The 21,883-nt window shown below is 46.1% G+C and overlaps 1 protein-coding gene across 6 annotated transcripts in view; it reads right to left on the bottom strand.

Moving 5' to 3' along the window:
- The window catches only part of ACSL1 (acyl-CoA synthetase long chain family member 1), a 70,542-nt gene that overhangs the window by 37,008 nt on the left and 11,651 nt on the right, over positions 1-21,883 (bottom strand). For 3 of the 6 annotated variants that reach the window (XM_038560404.1, XM_038560405.1, XM_038560409.1), the window contains exons 1-2: positions 11,392-11,414; positions 10,715-10,941 (exon numbers count right to left, since the gene is read on the bottom strand). In XM_038560404.1, the coding sequence (XP_038416332.1) occupies positions 10,715-10,909 (195 nt within the window). In that variant the 5' untranslated portion in view covers positions 10,910-10,941; positions 11,392-11,414. Of the gene's footprint in view, positions 1-10,714; positions 10,942-11,391; positions 11,415-12,773; positions 12,905-15,857; positions 16,017-21,883 lie in introns of those variants that run through there. The other 3 variants (XM_038560408.1, XM_038560407.1, XM_038560406.1) reach the window with 3 other exon arrangements.

The raw sequence follows: 21,883 nt of genomic DNA, 5'->3' as shown, positions 1-21,883 counted from the left end.
ATCACTGGATGATTTATACCTACAAAGCAGAGGGACTGTACCGAGTGTTGGGAAGCACAGCTATACCAACAGAGCTCAAATGTCTGTATGTGCTACAAACCCAAGCCACTTCAAAAGGAGGGCATTTCATTACTGGGTCATGCAAGTACATGTCGCTATTTCTAGGAACATCTACTTAAATGAAAAAAATAATACTTCTGGATTTCTGATATAAGCTACAGATTGAGGGTAGAGGCCGGGGTTTCAATTGTCCTCAAGAAATAGGGAGAGCTAAGCAGACAATTCTAATGAAATGTGCAGGAAATCACTCTGTAAGACTGAGTGTCAGGCCACCTGGGTGGCTCAGTGGTTGAGCATCTGACTGCCTTCGGCTCAGGGCATGATCCCAGGGTCCTAGGATTGATTTCCGCATCGGGCTCCCCTCAGGAAGCCTGCTTCTCTCTCTGTCTGTGTCTCTGCCTCTCTCTCTCTCTCTCTCTCTGTCTCTCATGAATAAATAAAATCTTAAGAAAAAAAAAGATTGAGTGTCAAGAAAGATTATGCTATACACTTCTTTAATGTGGTTTTAGTTTTTCCAATTTAAAAAAAAATAGAAAATGGTGACACTATGGTCAAATCGGTGGTCATGAGTACGTTTTGCAACATCTACATAAGCCAATATTCCTCTTTTAGAAATTTAAATTCAATTAATTAACATATAACGTATTATTGGTTTCAGAGGTAGAAGCCAGAGGTTAATCAGTCTTATATAACACCCAGTGCTCACTACATCATCCAGTTACCCTGTCCCCTCACCCCCACCTCCCCTCCAACGACCCTGTTTGTTTCCTATGATTAAGAGTCTCTTATGGTGTGTCTCTCTCTGATTTCGTGTTTTATTTTTTCCTCCCTTCCTCTATGATCCTCTGTTTTGTTTCTTAAATTCCTCATATGATAATGGTCTTTCTCTGACTTACTCTGCTTAGCATAATACCCTCTAGTTTTATCCTTGTCATTGCAAATGACAAGATTTCATTTTTTGATGCTGAATAATATTCCAGTGTGTATAAATATGTAAGGGCTCTCTCTGTAATCTGGCTATTGTGGACATTACTGTATAAACATTGGAGTGCAGGTGCCCCTTCGGATCACAACCTTTGTATCTTTGGGGCAAACACCCAGTAGTGCAATTCCTGGGTTGTAGGGTAAGCTAACGGTCCTCCTGAGGTTGGACTTCCCACATGGACTGAATTAGGAAATAAAAGTTCAAGTTCTACTTGGGGCCAGTAAAGGCAGGACCACGGTGTACATGTGCATATCGGTGGTTCCCAAGAACAGAACTCTTGCCAATACAAATACAGGCCCTGGCTCCTGCTCTCTGAAAGTTCACTTTATGACACTTGACTTTATGAAAGATGCACATTAGTACCTATTTTCACTAACTGGAAGAAATCTGAAGAGGAGTTTTACGTTAATGAAAAAAACTGTTACTGTATCAATGTAGTCTTTTGTAAAAAGGGAAGTGGCATAACTTGAACTTTTGGAAAGTGGGGGAACACTCTTGCTTTGTCATCTAGGCTTTTGTAAGCCTACTTTCAGACAGCAGAGAAAACCTGTATTTGGGGGGGTGGGGAAAGGACTCCCAAAGGTGAGAGTCATTTTGTGCACTCTCACATTTAAATGCAAAGGGGAATCACATCCTTGAGGACTTCTGGGGGATGGAAATACCCAAGCTTTATAAACTGGTCTTGTCCATCTCAATCTAGAAAATGGGTGTCTACAGGCCACGAGAGAACTGTATGACTAGTAAGGAGGCTATTGAAGACGTGACTAGATTTTAATGTTAAATCCACCTCTAGGGGGAAAGTAGCACGTAGAACCACAGCCCTGAGCACAGGGTTTGTTGTTGGGTTTTGTTGGAGTTTTTATTTTTGGGCTGTCGCCAACATCTTCCATGTGAAATACTCTTCCCAGCACTTAGATTTCTCCACGCATCTTATTCTGCCCAAAACACCACTGTCTACTTCCCGGGCACAAAGCCGCTCTTCCATCCAGGGACCTCTTAGAGAGACTCTCTGGCCATCGATTCTCATCTCCAGCAACACTAGATCTTTGCTATACCGAACCGGGGCTTTTAAAGGCCAGCCAGTTGGCGACCTTCCCAACCGTCTTTCCTGAACGGTAACAACAGGACATCTAGAACTCACTTAGACTCCCCATGATAGGCTGAACTGTAAACGTCCCAGCATAACGGGGAACGCTCAGGATCAATGTTCATGCTCACCACTGAACTAGCTGACTTCCTGAGGTGCCCAGGAGTAAAGAAAGGGAAGAGCCATCACGTCACAATCAGTGCTGGGTTCCGTCGCCAGAGTGCAGGAATGAGGGAAGCTAAGTGAGGATTTCCTGAGCACGGGCTACATGCCAGCCACTCCGCAGGTGAGATGACAACCCGAGGGGGAGGCTGTGGGGTGACATTTAAAAGGTCATGGGCCCAGCTCCGTGGATATCTGGTATGGTAACAGGTTTCTCTGCGGATCACGAGCGGGTTCAAACTCACCCACACATCACTCATCTCCATCTTCAAGGAGCCAGACCCAGGTCACCGGTGCCAGGCTCAGTTTTTCGGTTCTCCAATACTTTCCCCTAGTCCTCAGAGGGGCTTCCATTGCACCCTTCATTCACTCTAAAGTTTCCTACTTCCTGAGCCTCCCCACTGCCATCCCAAAGGGAGGATGTGCTTACATCGGGGTGGGGGAGAGGCTGGCACAGTATTTAGAAACTATAGTTCTGTGCTGCTGAGCACATTTCAATGTCATCACCAGGGGAAATCGGCCAACCACAGAAGGGGAAATAGCACCCTCCCACCTCCGTGAGAGGGAAGAAAGTCTAGAGCCACAAAATCCAAAATCCCACAAACACACATTGTTCCAGCAAAACAAAACTGCCCATAGCATCTCTACATGCCTGCCATTTAGAATATGTGAGTTATTCTGCTCCACTTTTGACTATTCTAAAGGGAACCAGTGTCTATTCTCACCCATGGCTGGCCTTCTAGACATGAATGTAAGTAGGGATTTTTGTCGAGAGGCTCAGAAAGTTTATATTTGTCATTTTTCATTTGGCCTGAGTTGACCCTGCTTGTGGGGAGGCTATTTTTAAACTTAAATAAATACTCCAGCACACACTTCTGCTTGATGAAGCCTCTAGGAGGTAGCGTCCTTTGTACAAAATCAAATTGTTTTTTCAGACCTGTGTTAACCTTGTTCCTAGTTAGTGAACTTATTAAGCTTTTACTGCGTGGTTAAATGGAAGCCAGAAATAAATTTTTCTAAAACAATCACCTGTCTTTCTTTGAATTCCTAAAGGCAGCCTGTGGGCTGGCCTTGGCACAAAGATCAGAAACTCTGCCTTCAGTTCTCTGTAATGCCTGCCCTTTACTTTGCAGCCTACTCACCTACCCACCGCTGCCCCGTGACCAGAACTGATACTGCTACTGCCTCATTCAAATCACTGGTCGCTTTCAATTAATAGGTGAGACTTTTTAGCCATTTAACTCAGTTAAGCTTCCTACAATGTGAGTCTAGTTAAGAGAAAGTAATTAGCAAGGTTTTTCATACCTTTTTTTAAAAAAAGATTTAATTTATTTATTCATGAGAGACACAGAGAGAGAGAGAGACAGACAGACAGACAGACACAGAGACACAGGCAGAGGGAGAAGCAGGCTCCATGCAGGGAACCTGACGTGGGACTTGATCCAGGGTCTCCAGGATCATGTCCTGGGCCAAAGGCAGGTGCTAAACCACTGAGATCCCCAGGGATCCCCCCTTTTTTTTTTTCATACTATGTTATTAAGAAGCCTCTTGTGTCTTAGCAGGGGTGCTAAAGTTACCCCAAAGGTATGAAAATGCCGCTGTTTGCACACTCCCAGAATAATACATCTAAACAGGAACACCCTTCCAAATACATTTTCTCCATCCACTGCCCCAACTGCCAGGACCGCTTGCTGAGAATGCCCTCAGATGCCATACGCTTCAGAAAAACGTGTTTGAAAGCGCTCTAAGCACCACAGCAGCCAAGTTGCTTGGGATAAGATTAAAAAGGCAAATCTTGGGCAGCCCCAGTGGCCCAGCGGTTTAATACCACCTTCAGCCCAGGATGTGATCCTGGAGACCCAGGATCGAGTCCCACGTCGGGTTCCCTGCATGGAGCCTGCTTCTCCCTCCGCCTGTGTCTCTGCCTCTCTCTCTCTCTCTCTGTGTCTCTCGTGAATAAATAAATGAAATCTTTGGGGAAAAAGAAAGGCAAATCTTTGCATATATCTTTGACCACATGCACAATTAATTTGCAGTTAGACCAGGGAAGCCCAAGCAGTGGGCAATATTGACTGGAAACGTGTGATTACAGATGGCAAGTAAATGAAGGTTAATGCTCCAAAACAAGGATTTGCAAAAGTATTATTGACAAGTATGAAGCTGACGGATCAAACCAGAAGATTCCCCGGAAGTCCCACACGTACTTCTGGTGGACCATTCCGAGTCTTCCCAAGGATGAAAACTTGTTTTTATTTATGTCTATATTTACGAGTGACTACAGAAACAACGAGACGGCAGCTAATACCCTTCCTCTTTATGCTCCCCTGCTACCTCCCACCGGGTTCAAGTTGGGAAGTCTAACACCTCCTCTTACAGGTGCTCTGCCACCGACCGCCAGGCTGGTGGCAGCGGTTCCACCACCTGAGCGCACCTGCCCTTCCCAGGCAATGTCTCCTGCTGCTCTGCCCCGGCAGCTCCCTGCACCCATGCCTCACAGCGCTGGGGGTGGGGGGGTGCCATTGCCCAGCTGGACATGAGCACCCCCACACGGAGCCAGCCCCAGCTGCTCTTGTCCAGCACATCACCTCGCTTCGCCTTCTGGTTTTCCTCGCTTTACTGGGATGCAATTGACAAGGCCCCCGCAGCGCTCGAGGTGACCCCACGTGCGCCTGGACAGTGGGAAGGTTCTCCCCATGGAGTAGCTCATCGCCCCACAGAGTCGCATTTTTTTTTCTTTCTCCGTGAAAACCCTTCAATCCTACTCTCTTGACAAATCTCAACCGGACGATGCAGGGCTCCCAACCACGGCTGCGACGCTCTAGGTGGATCCTCAGACTTCGCTCCTCTGACAGCTGAACGTTTGTGCCCTTTTCGCCCTATTCCCCCACCTGCAGCCGCGGGCAACCACCCTTCTCACTGCTTCTCCGAGTCAACCTCTCTTTGTCATCGTCACTCTGTGTTGCCAATGTCATTACCCCAGAGGCAGGCAGGCTGTGAGTCCAATGTGAGTCTTCGTCGAAACTTAAAACCAGGCCATTTATTGAGCATTGCTTCCACAGGCCGGGTATGTTACATTCAGTTTGCTCCTTTCCGAGTTCTTTTTTTTTTTTAATATTTTATTTATTTATTCATGACAGACACAGAGAAACAGGCCGAGACAGGCAGAGGGAGAAGCAGGCTCCCCGCTGAGCCGGGAGCCCGCTATAGGACTCCATCCCAGGAATCCTGGGATCATGACCTGAGCGGAAGGCAGACACTCAACCACTGAGCCACCCATGTGCCCCTCCTTTCAGAGTTCTTAAGGGAGAAGGAACCAGAGATCTTGCTTTAGGGCATGAGAACAAGTTGCTCACATTGCTCTTAGTTTAAGGACAATCCTTGCCCTCTCCCAGGGAAAGAAGGAGTCCTTGGCTGCACTGCCCGCCTGCCCATAAGCTGCATGAGGGCAGCAGCCTCTCCTTCCCGGGGATTGTGCACACATTACTCGGCCGATGCTCAAGTGCTTCTGAATGGATGCCTGTCAGATAACTGCTCCGTGCCACAGAACATTAAATCCAGAACGCCACATCCTCCATATTAGACCTTCTGGGGTACAGGACTAAACTGCTAAGGCCAGCTGCTAACCTTATATACCCCACCATGTGGATGTGTCAACTCAACCTTTCACGCCAAAGGGCCAGCCAGCCAACATTCGCCTCAATGTCACTAGATCATTTGCCGTGGAACGCATCCAATTTAGGGAGGCAAGATAAGGGAGACCCATAGAACTGGTTCTGCATCTTGAAAGATATGAACCCACACTAGAGCCAAGGAGTAATAACTAACAAGTTTAAACAGTGAATCTGTTATAGACTAATTAGTTGCCAGAGGTAAATTTGAAACTAAGTTCTGATATTCTTCAAATAAAGTCTTAAAAAGGCTATGGACTTACTGGTATAAAAAAGTTTTTGGGGGCTCCCGGATGGCTGAGTCGATTAAGCGTCTGCCTTCAGCTCAGGTCATGATCCCGGGGTCCTGGGATCGAGCCCCACATCGGGCTCCCTGCTCAGGGGAGAACCTGCTTCTACCTCTCCCTCTGCCCCTCCCCCTGCTGGTGCTCTCTCACATGAATAAATAAAATCTTTCAAAAAGAAAAAAAAAGGTTTTTGCATCCTACAATTTACTCCCTTCTCTAATATTTAAAAACAAAGCAAGTAACTTGGGTTATCATTTAAGTACGTTATAATCTGACAGCGGCTATCCAAAATCCATCTTTTGACAAGTAAGCCATCTCAAGGCCTAGACGACATCTCTCACCAGTTGGAAGGATTCCCATATTCCTTTTACGACCTCCTGCAGCAGTTATAATGATTCTCATTTACACTTCGGAAGAGTCTGTTGCCTCAATCTCTTAAACTCTGGTAGGTGGGCCTATGACCCGATCACACCGAGTTTTGCCCTGACCCCATTTATGTCTAAGCTGGTACAGGAGTAGAGGAGGAGGGGAGGCAGAAGCTCACCAGAAATCCACTTTTGCTGCTGTGGCCCAGGCTGTGACAGCTCCAGGCTCCCGGCTCCCGGCCCAGGCCTCACTCCCACCCCATCCTTGACAGTGTCTGCCCCCACACCCAACCTGTGTGCAGAACCTCAGGCTCTCTTCTACCACCTGTTCCTTTTCTTCCTTCAATTCCGTCACTACCTTCAGATCCATCTGCCTGTAATCCCCATTTGCAGAAGAAGCTGCTCCTGGGTTCAAAGGTCTAGCCACCAACTCTTCAGATTAATCTAGATAGAACCAAACTTTCCTTATTATCTTTATTCATCCTCCTCTGGCCCCTGAAGAGCCCCAGTTATAATATGTAACTTTCAACTCCTGTTAATGACAGCAGTGTAACAGACTTCTAGGTATTCCACTAACAATATGGGGATCCCTGGGTGGCTCAGTGCTTTAGCGCCCACCTTCGGCCTGGGGAATGATCCTGGAGTCCTGGGATGGAGTCCCAGGTCGGGCTCCCTGCGTGGAGCCTGCTTCTCCCTCTGCCTGTGTCTCTGCCTCTCTGTGTCTCTCATGCATAAATAAATAAAATCTTTAAAAAAAACAATACGATATAATTTTGCCTCTTTGGATTCAGCTGTTTTCTTGTGTATAAAACATCAGGCCTTAACAGAAGAAGAAAACTAACATTTACTGGACACTTAGTATGGGCCAAGCGGATACTCTGCAAATATCTATGCACTCCTCTTTTTTCTTTTTTTTTTAAGATTTTATTTATTTATTTATGAGAGACACAGAGAGAGGCAGAGACACAGGCAGAGGGAGAAGCATGCTCCCTGCGGGGAGCCTGATGCGGGACTTGATCCCGGGTCTCCAGGATCATGCCCTGAGCCAAAGGTAGAGGCTCAACCACTGAGCCACCCAGGTGTCCCCTCAATGCAGTACTCTCAACATCCCCACGAGGGAGGGAAGATACTGTCACTCCTGTTTTCCAGGAATCTCAAGGTCAGAAAGTCAAGGGAACTTGCCCAAAGCTGCCTGGTCTAGGCAGAGGAGCCAGGTCCAGCCTCTGCCTCTTTGGGCCCTTCTGGCTCCATCACGCTCTCCTCTGTCCCTGGGCCGCAAGGTGATCTGGGCCCTCACCAGTCGCGAAGGGCTTAGGTCACTGCGGTGAAGGCCGTCTTCTCCAGGGGGACACAGGGATCTAACCTCAGCCAACAGGCAGAGGCAAACAAACCTGGAAATGCACACATCACTTATGAAAGTGATTAAAGGCCACACGGATACAGAGAAACTCACTTCTATCCACAGCTCAGAGTTGTGGAGCAGGGGCAGAAAAATTCTGTGGCAGCTGGAAGTTCCTCCCTGACACATAGGAAAGGCAGCCTCTGGGTCCCGCTGCTGCAGGCGGGTGTCAGCTGCAACCATGGATGCAGGGGCAGAGCCCTCTAAACAGAGTGCAGGTCAAACCAAGCTTGAAAGTTAAGAAAGGCTTGTAGGATTCTGTTCCAAACTCCGGCTTTTCTGTCCCGTTACCAGCCTATGTCCTCACCACCTTTCCTACATGGGGCTATAGCACGAGCTATAGATCTCATTTATGCATTTGAGAGAGAGAGAGAGAGAGAGAGAGAGAGAGAGAATACAAGCAAGGGGAGCAGCAGGCAGAGGGAGAGGAAGAAGCAGGTTCCTCACTGAGCAGGGAACCTGATGCAGAACTCGATTCCAAGACCCTGAGATCATGACCTGAGCCAAAGGCAGACACTAAACCGACTGAGCCACCTAGGTGCCCCTATCACCCTGACTTTTAAAAAGAAATGTTAGAAGCTGTAACTTCTCAAGAACCTCTGTGCTGCTGCTTAAAGAAGGTGTAGCTTGGGATCAGGCGGTGTGGATAGAGATGAGATGCAGCAAAACCAAAAAGGGCAGATTCCTGTCATTTTAATACCCGTGTAAGGTTTATGGGAAGAGGAGGGTAAAAATATGAATGTGAAATGGGGGCAGGAGGCGTAAGATCAGGGTGTGGACTGGCAAATGGTGCTTACTTGTTTTCAAAGTAGGAACAAAACAACAATATTTTATCCTGGCAACCCATTCCTGCCACCATGCCAGATATACAGGCGCTTCATGAATACTTAATGAAGTGAATTAAGTGCTTCTTTCTGCCACAGAAGTCTGTATGACCATGCTAGCTATAGAAAAGCATCTATAGTTACTGAGCATTGGAATTCAAAGCTAGTCTTAAATTCACTATTTTAAGGGCTTTTTTAGAAATGCAAAGCAAATTTTCTATCTCATTCCTAAGACCTACAAGTTCTGAAAATCAGAGCTAAATCTATTTCTATAAGCAAAGAGAAAAATCAGGAAGCCTCTCTACGAGGCAGTGGAATTACAGATTTTAATCTTCTTTTGGCTTAGCAGTAATTGTAAACTGTTCTACAGAGGACATGAAAGCTTATTTTTAATAAGTCTCACAATGACTTTATGCTGAGCTGGAACTTAAAAAGCACACTGTGAGTGCCTCCACAATTTCTCATACAATACGAATTAGGCATTTACAGTTACTGCTGAATTATAAATATCTTACATCTGCACTTGCCAAGTACTCTTTTCATGGTGATGGCAATGCTACTATGAGACACTGGGTCCTCCCCCAGAAGAAAAGGAATGTCAAATCTATTAGAAAAACTGAATTCCACTCCTTCTTGGTTTGTGACCAGCTTAGGTGAAATATTAACTCACATTTACCTCATAAATAAGGTGCAAAGCCAACTTTTCTTGGCAATAATTCAGTCATTTTATTTTTACATTTTGGCATGAATTAGACTGACATACCTTCTATATGTTTTAAGCGTTTCAAATTTATGAATTCAAAAAAAAAATTCATGAATTCAAGCAACTGCCTAAAAGAAAGCAAAGAACTAAAACCCTATAAATAACAAAAAGGTACTCAACAGGCCAGGGCTTTGACTGGAAGGGCACCTCTCCTCCTTGTGGCCATCAGCCTGGCAAGCAGGGCAGGATGGGGAAGAAGAAATAGTCTTTACATATGTTGAAAGTCATAATGCTGAAAATCAATTCTGACTTGGGTAGACTAAAGAAAGAAACTACAAGGCAGAGAGGAGGCGAAGAGTCAGAGCACCAGTGAGAACGTGGCTTCTTCACCGTTTCAACGCCCTACGTTTTGTACTGGAGATTCAAAAGGGAAGGAAGGCAGAGCAGAAACATTAGGAAAGAATCTTCCTGAAAGGGTCCTTAGCTTTCCCTGTGCCATCCCACCTATGAAGCCCTAATTAAAGAACACACACTCTGGTTTCATTTTCATGACGATGAGAGCATGGCCTATAGTTTGCCCAAGTTACGTTCCAACCACAATCCTCAACAGCTCAACCTCCTGAATGCCCTTGCTTTTGTTCATGTTCTACCTGAAATTCTGTGGCCATGTTATTCTGGCAAGTTCCTAGCCTCGCCTTTTCCAGGTGAAATCTCAAAGAGTCCCTTCCCAAAGCTGGGGGATATGTTCTAAGTATCAGATATAAGATACAACACAGATGAAACCCTTCGTTCTGGAACATTTGTTCGATAGCTCTCTTCTCTGCTGGAACATAAGCCTTGCTCCAGGGAGCAGAAACTCTGTGCCTGTCCTTTCCTGCCCACAGAATCCTCCGGCTTCCTGGAGCGCCTAGCATAGGGTAGAAGCCTCTGTGTGACCATAGGGAGATACCCAACCAACATGACTTCCGTGGTCCCTCCGCTCTCTATTCTGACCCCTACCCTCCATTTATTACCCTATTGACAAACTTCGGTTTGTTGAGCACATTCTGGCTTACAAAGTGCCCTTGCAAGCAAATATTTGATGGTGACTGATCTGGATCAATATAGCATTCAGCTGGCAATCTGGGAACACAAAGAAAACGCACGTGGCAGGCAGTCCAGCCCGTCTACTTACCGCCACCTCCACAGACTGCATGGAGAGGTCGCATGGTGGCTTCAGGGCTCTGGGTCTCGTGGCGTACCAGAAGGTGGTGATGGCTGCGAAAGCTCCAAAGCCCATGAGCGTGTTGGTCGGCAGAGTGCGAACGTACTGTCGGAAGTCAGCCAGCTCTGGCATTCGAAAATACCGGAACAGCTCGTGGGCTTGCATTGTCCTGTGTTGGTGGTTCCCTAAGCTGAATTCTGTCAAAAGAGAAAAACGTCACATTCATTCCAGGAAGGCAAGCCTAGTCTCCAGAACTCCCAAAGGCTAACCATCCAACTCGATGCCTGGCTGAGCCATCAAAGCGTTAAAAACCACAGTTTAATGGTCCAGCTCTTTCTTTGGCGGTCAAATGTCATTTCTCTAAAAACACTTTAGACATTCATTTTACTTCTGTCATTTTGCATGAAGTTTCCACTCCCCACATTTAAAAAGATTTTTACTGGGATCCCTGGGTGGCGCAGCGGTTTAGCGCCTGCCTTTGGCCCAGGGCGCGATCCTGGAGACCCGGGATCGAATCCCACGTCGGGCTCCCGGTGCATGGAGCCTGCTTCTCCCTCTGCCTATGTCTCTGCCTCTCTCTTTCTCTCTCTCTCTGTGTGACTATCATAAATAAATAAAAATTAAAAAAAAAAAAGATTTTTACTCACGAAGAAGTCCTGCCACAACATGCTCAGGTGACATCAGTTACCACCTTCTTCCCTGATACACTCAACTCTCTATCAGGGTTAATGAGAAGAAAGGAAAGGAGGCACAAATCAGCCCACACCACCTAACGGCTGTCCACTCCCACTTCTGACACATCTCAGAACTAGCTCCCAATGGGTGAAAGAGACCAACCTAAATTTCAATGTGTCTCTTGCTTTCCCTAGGCTCTTTGTGCACCAAAAGCATCAACACAAGTGCAGGGGGACTGTAGTTTGCTATTCTGATCAAATCATTTCCTTTACATTCCTCAAGATGGTATGGCTAAAATAGAAAAAAAAAAAAAAGGGTACACATAAACTTTAAACCAACCACCAAATAACTAGAGAGAGGTTGCAGCATAGTATTTGAGAAAAGGCATAGAATGGTATTTAAGATCCCAGATTCTAGAGCCAAATCTTATCTTCCCAGCTTATTAGCTGTAGGATTTGGGACACATTACTTCACCTCCTGTGCCTTATTTCCCTAAGTGTAAATGGAGGCTGAAAATAGTACCTATCTCGTAGGACTTTTATAATGACTAAATGATTTACACCGAGAGCTTAGAAACTGCTCAATAAATGCCAGGCACCCTTATTATTTCATCTACCAAGACTTTGTAATTAGTCCTGTGTGCAGAACAGTAAGGTATAGAGCTAATTAAAAAAAAAAAAAAAAAAAAAAAAAAAAAAAAAACCCACAATGCCTGACTACAGAGTTTACAAACAAAACTGAGAAGCTAAAACACACAGAAGAAAATGTGATGAACAACCTACTGTATATAAAAGCCTCAATGTGGAAGTTATAGACAATTTCTATATATATCAGCATAAAAAAGTGTGCAGTACAGATAATAAAATAAGAATGATTCTAATGAGAAGATGATTGATAAATAAGTGCTATAAAGAATGTTGGGCAGTAAAGGGAAGAACATGCTCTGAAATGCTTTTCTCAAAAACTGCCTGCCAATCAACCAAGTGCTAACATTTTAGCTGTAATTCAGAAGGTACTTATGAGCTACTTATCCTGTGTTCTTTTAAATATCTAAGTCACAAAGCTGAAAATAAGCTTTTTTCAAATATAGAAATCTTTACATTTTAATATACACTATTTAAAAAATTTTTTTAATGGAGTAGCAGAGTATCCATTGTTTTCACTGGCCATCAAGACTGCACTGTATTTGCTCAGCTCATGCAATCTTGTGCTACAACAGCTCTGTGTACACACGCGCGCACACACACACACGTGCACACATGCAGGACATTTCCAGGTTTTACATAACAATTAAGGAACAGACAAGCAAGATTTCTTCAGGTCATAATTCTGGAGAGAAAGCTCCAGTACTTACAAAACCACTCGCCATCTGCCACCAAGAGCTGACTGCTAGGTGACACACCACTGCCGAACAGAAGAGGTGGCGAGGGTGGGGGTGGGGCGGAGGCTGGAGGAGCTCAGCTGCTTACCCGACCTGCCAAGGTCTCTCAGGGCATTAGTCACATGCCGACTCCTGTGCTGCTGCCCACTGGGCTAAAGGTAACTAGCAGGCAAAATTCATACTTGACTTCCCAGGAGAAGAGAGGGTGGAGGATGGGCCAATGAGCAGCTGGGAGCAGAGTCACCCCACTGCTCCACCCATGGGCAGGGACAGGCTTCAGTGTCACTGCCAGGCCAGATCTGAAAACAGACACTGTTTTCTTTCTGCTTGGCATCCCAATAAGAAGAGACAATGGACATACTTTTAAAAACCAGCGAAATAAATGATCAGATGTTGGGTGGTTATGTCGAACCAACATGAGACAGACCAAGAAAGAAACAGATTGTCCATAGTATACTCACAGCAGATTTATTCTAGATGACCGCATAGGAATTGAACTACTCTAGTCAGTGAACATATGAGAGCACGCAGTGTGGGCAAGGCCCTGTGCCAGCCGCTGGGAGGACAGTGCTGATGACCTGGTCCAGGTTCTCAATGGGCTAACCAGCTGGGGTGCAGGAGGGAAGGCACAAAACTAAGCAAGCAATGTCTGCAAGAAGTGACAAGTGTTACGAGCAGTGGGACTCGGGGACGAGGCAAGGCCTCTGTGAGGAAGGCATGCATATACAGAGACTGTAAGGATAAGCAGACAAATCAAGTCCAGTCCTGTTGGCACCGAGGGGTCAGGTTTCATAAACAGTATTGACACCCTACAAACAAGCAGCAACCTGATGTGTACAATGTGTAAACCTGCCTTCTCTTCAAATCACCCCACCTTCTGGCCATCTTCATACCCACTGCACCCCAAATCTGAGGAAGACCTTCCCAACACACACACACACACACACACACACACACACACCCCTCTGCCCTTGTCTCTTCTGTCCCAAAAGTCCCTGAGGTCATTTCTGTAAACCTAGATCACGTGAATTTGCGAGGTCTGTTCAACAGAATCCCATCCCTGTGTGAGAATTTTAAATAACTCCCCCATGAACAAATACCGTCATAAACTGGTGATTTTTCCCCTTATTTTAAGCATCACCAATAGCCAAGCTAAAGATAGCATTAGACTAAGAAAGACAAAAAGTCTATCTCCAAAGATAAGAAATAAACTAAGAAACTAAAAAAATTAAGAAAACTTGGAGAAAAGAAAAACTTCAAAAAATTACTGACTTAGTAGCACCCATGCAAGAACATTTAATCAGACGCTAATGTGTAATGCTAAGGGTTTAAATCCAGTTAAATTCTTATCTTTAGTGGGTAATGACAAGGTATAACAGTTTAATTCATGCCTCTCACTGGCAGCCAGGTGACAAGCTGCAAACCAACTTCACTGAACCAACTGGTTAATGCTGTACATAGGAAATACGATAATCCATCCAATAAAGAACTAAAACAAATCCTTCTTTTACTTTTTTTTTTAAATTTTTATTTATTTATGATAGTCACAGAGAGAGAGAGGCAGAGACACAGGCAGAGGGAGAAGCAGGCTCCATGCACCGGGAGCCTGACGTGGGATTTGATCCCGGGTCTCCAGGATCGCGCCCTGGGCCAAAGGCAGGCGCTAAACCGCTGCGCCACCCAGGGATCCCACAAATCCTTCTTTTAGATCCACATGAGGGACAACTCTCAAACATGAATGGAAAGCATTCTAAATCTTCTCTCTTCTATGAAACTGCTATTAAGGAAAAGGTTATTTGGGGTATGTAGAGATGGAGGCAGACTACATTCAAAGAAAATTGGCCACAATCAATAGCCTTTCGATGCTGCAGGTGAACATAAACACGCTTTGAAACAGGCCCCCAACAGGTCTCGAAGAAGAATCAAGACTGGTACTTGCCAACCAATGATTAAAACCCAGACAGATTTTAATTCTTATTCCAGTGGTATTCTAGTTGGAATATTTTTTAAATTTTTTCAAAAGCAAATTTCCACATCGTCCTCTCAGGAAGTTTAGAGGCTGGACAAATAACAATGCTGCTGTTTGCTAAGAATATGATTCAATCGGCTTAAAGGCTTAAGCAGTCAGTATTTCTCGCTCAAGAGCACATAAGCCCACTGGCAGCTACCTTCTCTGGCACATCCTTCCTCTGCCCACACCTACAAAAAAATGAGTTTGCTCTCTTAGGTCTTTTTAATTTCCTATAAAGCTGAAGTCTAAAACCACAGAATGATGAGAACATAACAATGGTCAGGGAAGCATGGCATATGGCCAGTGCAAAGAACCAGTGGGTAGGGTGCCTCTAAGTAGACCTGGGCAGAAATTACAGGGCCAAGTACTAGAAACTGGATTTGCATGACTGTCAGAAACAGAAATCCTGGTACTTAGCTATCCAAACTTTGCAAAGTATAGCTAGCAGCACAACTCACACCGATTTAGTGTTTGGGGAAGGCTTTCACCTCATGGGAACATCGCAATACAAGATGATCATAAGGAAGCTGTGGCTGGAGATTTAAGAGCCTTCCAGGAGGTGGGTCCCAAGACGGGGACACTGACCTGACTGACTCTTAGGTCATGCTTTTTCCTCTAAGCGAACAATTCCTAGCCTCTGCAGAGCTGCTGCTCCTCTGCACTGGAGTCACGGGCATACCTCCTTGCACAGGGGGCTCACAAGTCCCCACCCCGGCTTAGGAATCATTAGAGCAGGTGGTTTCTAAAGGTCCTTCCAGCACTCACATTCCGTGGCATGGTGAGACCTTAGCATCTGTACTCCATGTGAACGCTCCACGTCTTACATAACTGCTAGCATTTGCCCCATCATGCTAGATTCTGAACATATGGGTTCAAGGCCATCCGGACACAAAGGGTCACCTCCCAGAATTTTGTTTACACCAGGACAAAGTGGCTTGGAGCAAAGGTAACTCACAAGGACATCATTCTCTAAGGACGCAGGCATACACACGTGCGCACACACATACACACACACAGCTCCTGTGATTCTGCAGATGTGTACTTACATCAGCATTTTATGTTCTTCATATCATTTACAAACCAAAAAATGCGCGATCTGGATGTTTCTTCCCTTCTAAAGTTCCTCAAGCTCCCATTCAGCTGAATAATAGCAGTGTGATGGAATACTTCATGAGGAATGCAGCCTTCAAGCAAACCCACATAAATAGCACCCTTGCCCGGGCAGCAGCAAATGAAGAAATCCTGACATCTTTCCTTAAAAGCAGCAAGCCAAGCTGGCAAGAGGCTGCCATTCCTTGCCCCACCTCCTCCCCTCGTACAATAGGCTATTTACAGAAGGCTGAAATTCCCCCTTTGTCCTGTGCTGGCTGGGGAGAGCTCAGCCTCGGAGAGGAACAAGAGAGCGGCAGCCAGACCGTGTGCTGTTCTTTCAATGTGCCACTCCAAAACCACTGGGTTCGTGCTCCCTAACCCTGGCTGGCAAATGACCTAAAGCTAGATTTGCTTAAGCCATCCCCCCTTGAACCTAAAGAGCAGCCGGGCTCTCCCTCAAGCTGGGGTGCAGAGAAGTTCCACAGGGCTGTCAGGGCCCACCAGTTAGAGAGGAAAACATAGTGTCCAAACCCTATTCTGTATGGGAACTCCTGACCATGGTCACTGCCCTCGGCCCATCTTCTCATTGTGAGCATGAGAAGGAGAAAGACCATCAGGGTAACTTCGGGATCCCACACATGTGGGGGAATTACCCCCCACCCCCACCCCACGACCTTGGAGCGTTTCTTCCCAACTAAGTAGAGGAAACCCTAAACCCACTTAATTTTCATTAAAGTGATTCACTGGATTGCCAATTCAATTTCCAAGAATTTGAAAGGAGAAGTGAAGCAGAGATGCTCTGCTTTCAGAAAGCAGAGTTATTGAAATATTCAGGTCAAGTTGAAAATTCTATGCTAAACCACTCCCCTGCCCATCTCCCCAAAGTTACAAAGAGCAGGACAGAAAGTTTTTTATTTTTTTAAAAAATTTTATTTTTATTTATTTGAGAGAGAGAGAGACAGAGATAGCGAGAGAGAGCACAAGCTGGGAGGAGAGGGAGAAGCAGGCTCCCTGCTGAGCAGGGCTCAATCCTGGGACCCCCAGGATCATGACCTGAGCCAAAGGCAGCCACTTAACCGACTGAGCTACCCAAGCACCCAGGACATAAAGCTTTTAAAGGATCAAGGTAGACTAATTTTTAACCAGTAAGATTAGGGGGATACCTCACCTGTTCATATTGGCCATCAAGCTACAACTACCATATATGCCCCCAAGTCAAGAGATTCCAAATATAATGTGTCCAACTTGAACAGATAAACTTGTAGGGACTAGATGAGATGGTCCAATGTCTAAATCTAATAGTTTCTGTATTCAGTAAGCTACATATATATTTAAGTCACATGACAATAAATTACTTGAGAAGTGTATGCTTTCTCCCTGTTTGCATTTCACTGATATTTTATTAAAATTCTTTGAACGTGCTTCTTCAAACAGTATCCTAGGCATACCCCTACAGCCCCTTTTTAAGGGTAAGTGTTTTTTTGTGGCATACCTTCACATTTATTTCTTCCATCTAAGTTGTTCCAAGTTGAAGCATTTTGTGAGGTCACATATGTGGCCACCACTGAACAAATCCTCCCAAGTCACAGGAACACATTTGTATAATGTTAGGACAGTTTAAAGATTTTCTTTATTTATTCATGAGACACACAGAGAGAGAAATAGAGACACAGGCAGAGGGAAAGGAGGCTCCGCACTGAGCAGGGAGCCCGATGAGGGACACAATCCCAAGACCGGGGGATCATGACCTGAGCTGAAGGCAGACCCTCAACCACTGAGCCACCCAGGCGCCCCTTGTTAGGATAGTTTAAAAAATTTGTCTGATGGCTCCATATTCATATAACTCAACCTCATACTTTACTGCCCTTTAAACTGACTTTTAAAAGCTTTTGACGATAATATCCAATATTTGCCTTTGTAAAGTCACACCTCCAGAAATAACACCCAGCTGGTGTTAAACTTCTTTGCCTTAGAAAAGCCCAAAATCTGTTACTTGGCCTTTATGAGGACGCAAGACCAGGACTGGCAGAGGTACTTTCAGGAAAGGTGCCTTCTCTACCTGATGATGTTCAAATCGTAGTGACCCACAGGACGCCCCACTGAATGAAAGCCCTGGTGACAGAGAGGACACCCCACAGAATGAAAGCCCAGGTGACTCCTGATGACTGAGTCTCACCCTCCCTTGGGGCATGTACATTATTTACTCTTCCTATGCACAAGGTGGGGCTGGTCCTCAAGGGATGGGTGGTCTCAGAACATTCGCACTGCTTCAGGGCAGGGGGACCAAACCCAAAGGCTGGAAGCAACTCCCCAGCTCAGCGCTAGGATTTTCAGCAAGTTAATCTGGAACAAGCGACAGGGTTAAGCTGGGTAGGAGAAGGGAGGAAGACCTTGCAGGAAATCAGCTGGAAATTACGATTTCTTTAGGACCCCCCATACTGAGCAATTACAAACACGACTAAATGCGATCCTCACAATAGTCCTCACTGTCCGGGGATGTTCTCAGCTTTGATTCAAACACAGCAAACTGTGCCCAGGAAAAGTTGCACATCCTGCCCCGGCTCCATGCGACAATGGGACCCGAGGCCAGGTCTGTGAAGGTGAAGCCTCTGGACCCGGAGGGGCAGGTGCTGCTGCGGAGACACGCAGCGATTGTTGTCTAGACCAAGGTGGGAGGCAACTCAGGGGATGACAAGAGCCATGATACGTGGGGCTTTGAAACATCAGGGTCTGAACCCCAACATTCATCCACAGATGGAGGGACATCCAAGATGTGGTACCTGTAGACAGTGAAACATTATCCAGCCTTTAAAAAAGAAGAAAATTCAGAAAGGCACCAATAACATGGATGAAACTCAAAAATGTGATAGGGTTCTAGGGACTCAGAATTAGGCAAATTCGTAGAGACAGAAATAGAAACTTCTGGAGTGGAGGGTGGGAGGGGAAGAGGAGGTTACTGCTTCATGGGGACAGAGTTTGTGTTTGGGATGACGAAAACTTCTAGAACTCCACAGTGGTGATGGTTACACAATATTGAGAATGTACTTACTGCCAATGAATTGTATGCTTAAAGATGGTCAAAGGGTGAAGTTTATGTTATGCCTGTTACAATAACAAGTTTTTAACCACTTAAAAAAAACACAGATTTTGGTAACTAAGGGGATATAAATGGAAAAAAGAGGAGGAATCGGAGGGCTGGGATTTTGAGCCTGGGAGACCGAACCCTGGGAGGAGGAAGAAGAATGGGGAGAGGGAGGGGTTTGGACACATAGCTTTCCAGGGTCCTGAAAGCCCTCCTCCCCGCGAGGAGAAGGGGCCATCCTCTCCCCCTGTATCTCTGTGCCAGCTCTGCCCCTTGCCTCAACAGGGCTGGGAGGGCAGGTGTCCCGGGCCCGCCACCTCTGTTCCTCTGCTGAGCTCCTGCCCTTCCCAGGAACCCATGAGAGAATCTACCCTCCATGCCCACTCTGCGTTCCCCTCCCTGCCCTCTCCTTCACCTACAACCCCTTCCCTGGCCCTGTTGTAAAAAGTCCAGCCCTACCCAAGCAGGCCACCTTCTCTAATCAAGTCTTACATGACCTCCATGGGCAGAAGCAGAGAGCCCTCCTCTGAATTCCAGGAGTATGTTATTAGTAGCCCTGGTGCGATCCTTAGCACCTCCTAATTTTACACCTGTAGTGAGGGTATGCTTCTCTTATGTGTATGCTTCCCTCTCCTAGGCCAGGGCCTCTTCCCATCTGTCTTTATTATGTCCCTGATGCTTGCCATAGTGCTTTGCCCAGAACAGGTGTTTCATTAACAGTCACTGAGCTATGAATGACCCTCTGTGATTCTGACCAGTTCTCTGCTTACAGGCCCTAGGAAGGTGTATTTATAGAACAATGACTCTCCAAAGAGAAAGGAGGCATTCAAAGCATTTCTAAACTTTAGCGTTCTCTGTGTATACCCTACATTGTGGCTGCGGCTGCCACTGTGAGCCGATGTGCCAGAAGGGAGTAAGCACCACCTCCTAGGTGATGTGGAGGGGGACCAAAAAAAAAAAAAAAAAAGGTTGCAAGACACTGATTTAAAGCTACATAAAAATACTCTCCCACACATCTTCCCAGGATGTTTTTCAATTTCCAGACTGTTTCACTTATGTATAATGTCACCTTAAGGTCACCTAAGGACTAGGGTCCTCCCTTCTCCTTCACAGACATTGAGACATATATTGAGACAGGAGACAGTGGATTACTTTTTGAAAGATCAAGGTTGGGTCAACTTGGTGGCTCAACGGTTGAGTGTCTGCCTTAGGCTCAGGGCGTGATCCTGGGGTCGAGTCCCGCATTGGGCTTCCTGCAGGGATCCTGCTTCTCCCTCTGCTTATGTTTCTGCCTCTCTCTGTGTCTCTCATGAATAAATAAATAAATAATATTAAAAAAAAAAAAAAAGAAAGAAAGATGAAGGTTGCCCATAAGGAAGGAAAGAGAGCAAGCAAATACCTTTCTTAAGTAGAACTGCAAATGCCAGAAGGGGTCTAGAGTCTAGAGACTGACATCAGGTTGGCCGCCAGCTCCTATAAGTGAGTCTTCTATGACAAAAAAGAGAATCCTCCAAACCAGAGAAACATCCCAGGAGCTGGAAAGCAATGGTGGGATTGCAGGGAGGAGAGCCCTTGGAAATACCCATGGCACCGAATGGGTGGCCATCTGAGATGTAAGGAATGCTACAAGCAGGACCTGCCCAGCATTCCCCGGAGGGAAAAGCCATAGAGTTCTCCTCCCTTCTCTCTTCAACATAGATACGGAGACCTGTCATATAAAGCCACTGGGGAAAATGACAATTACAGTTTGGACATGGCCAGCAAAGATATCCAGGTGATGTGAGGTGGCATGGACTTAGGAGAAGTTTCCATTTGAAAAAAAAAAAAAAAAGTTCCTAAGAGAAGCAAGATTTTCCCACTGGTCTTCAAACGCTGATTTAATACTGTTAAGTGAGTTCTCAGAAGCCACAACAAGGCAGGGTCAGGATGTTTCCTGGTACAAGTTAGAGAAGGGACAGGCTGGGCAGACCAGGCCTCAGTTGCTTGTCTCACTTGAGCTGGAGACCCAACTCTTCTGCAGGAACCGAGATGGAAGAGGCTTCTGTAGGTTCAGCTTCCCACTTGTCAACTGGATCCACCAGGACACGTTACCTCAGGTGACATCTGGCACAGGGAGAGCCATAATTATGTCCAGAGGACCATGTTAAGAACATGACACCATGGGCTGGGTGAATTGAACAACACAAGGAGAACCTATTAGGACAATAGCTAGAGATGGAAATGTAATTCCTGCTGCCACTGGAAGAACCCAGAATGGACTCTCCACCTCCCTGGCCTGCGATGAACCACAAAGCAAGTCCTGAGACAGGACGCTCTACCTCCTGGGAGGTAAAGAACTCAGTAGGAAAGAGGACCAACGTTCTCGTAGCACAGCCATAGCTGGACCCAGCAAGGCGGGAACTCCTCTCCACCCAGGGCCCTGGAATGGGAAGGAGGGCCCATCTGTTCGAAAAACTGCACACACAGGAGGTACCACAGTCCCGGGGTCCCTCATGTTTTGTCCAAGAAAATACTGGTCTCAGATGCAGAAATCTCACTGTTCTAGATACTGGCTGTGCCCCTGCTGTGCTGCCAAATCTTGTGCCAGCTCCGCTGCTGCCTGTGTGGGCCTCAGAGGGGATAAAGAAAGGATGGGAACAGAGGAAATGTACGCCCCCTTCTGTCACCAAAACCGTGGAGCATCTCCAAGAAGACGCTAGAGAAGGCAATGGATGGCCACATGGCCCTGCCGTTCGGGACTAAGTAACAGGATTCCACCTCCACCCAGGAACTCCAGACGACAGCACGACACAGGAAGAAAACCGGCCACATACAAAACTGTCTGTTCTACGTGGCATGTAGGTAGTTGTTCTGTGATTTTCTCATTCTGTGTACTTTGTTATTATTTGCTTATTGCTC

The sequence above is a fragment of the Canis lupus genome, chromosome 16 (assembly GCF_011100685.1).
Source record: "Canis lupus familiaris isolate Mischka breed German Shepherd chromosome 16, alternate assembly UU_Cfam_GSD_1.0, whole genome shotgun sequence".
Classification (NCBI taxonomy): domain Eukaryota; kingdom Metazoa; phylum Chordata; class Mammalia; order Carnivora; family Canidae; genus Canis; species Canis lupus.
The sequence above is the reverse complement of the archived record's forward strand: the minus strand, read 5'-3'. Positions and strand labels throughout refer to the sequence as shown.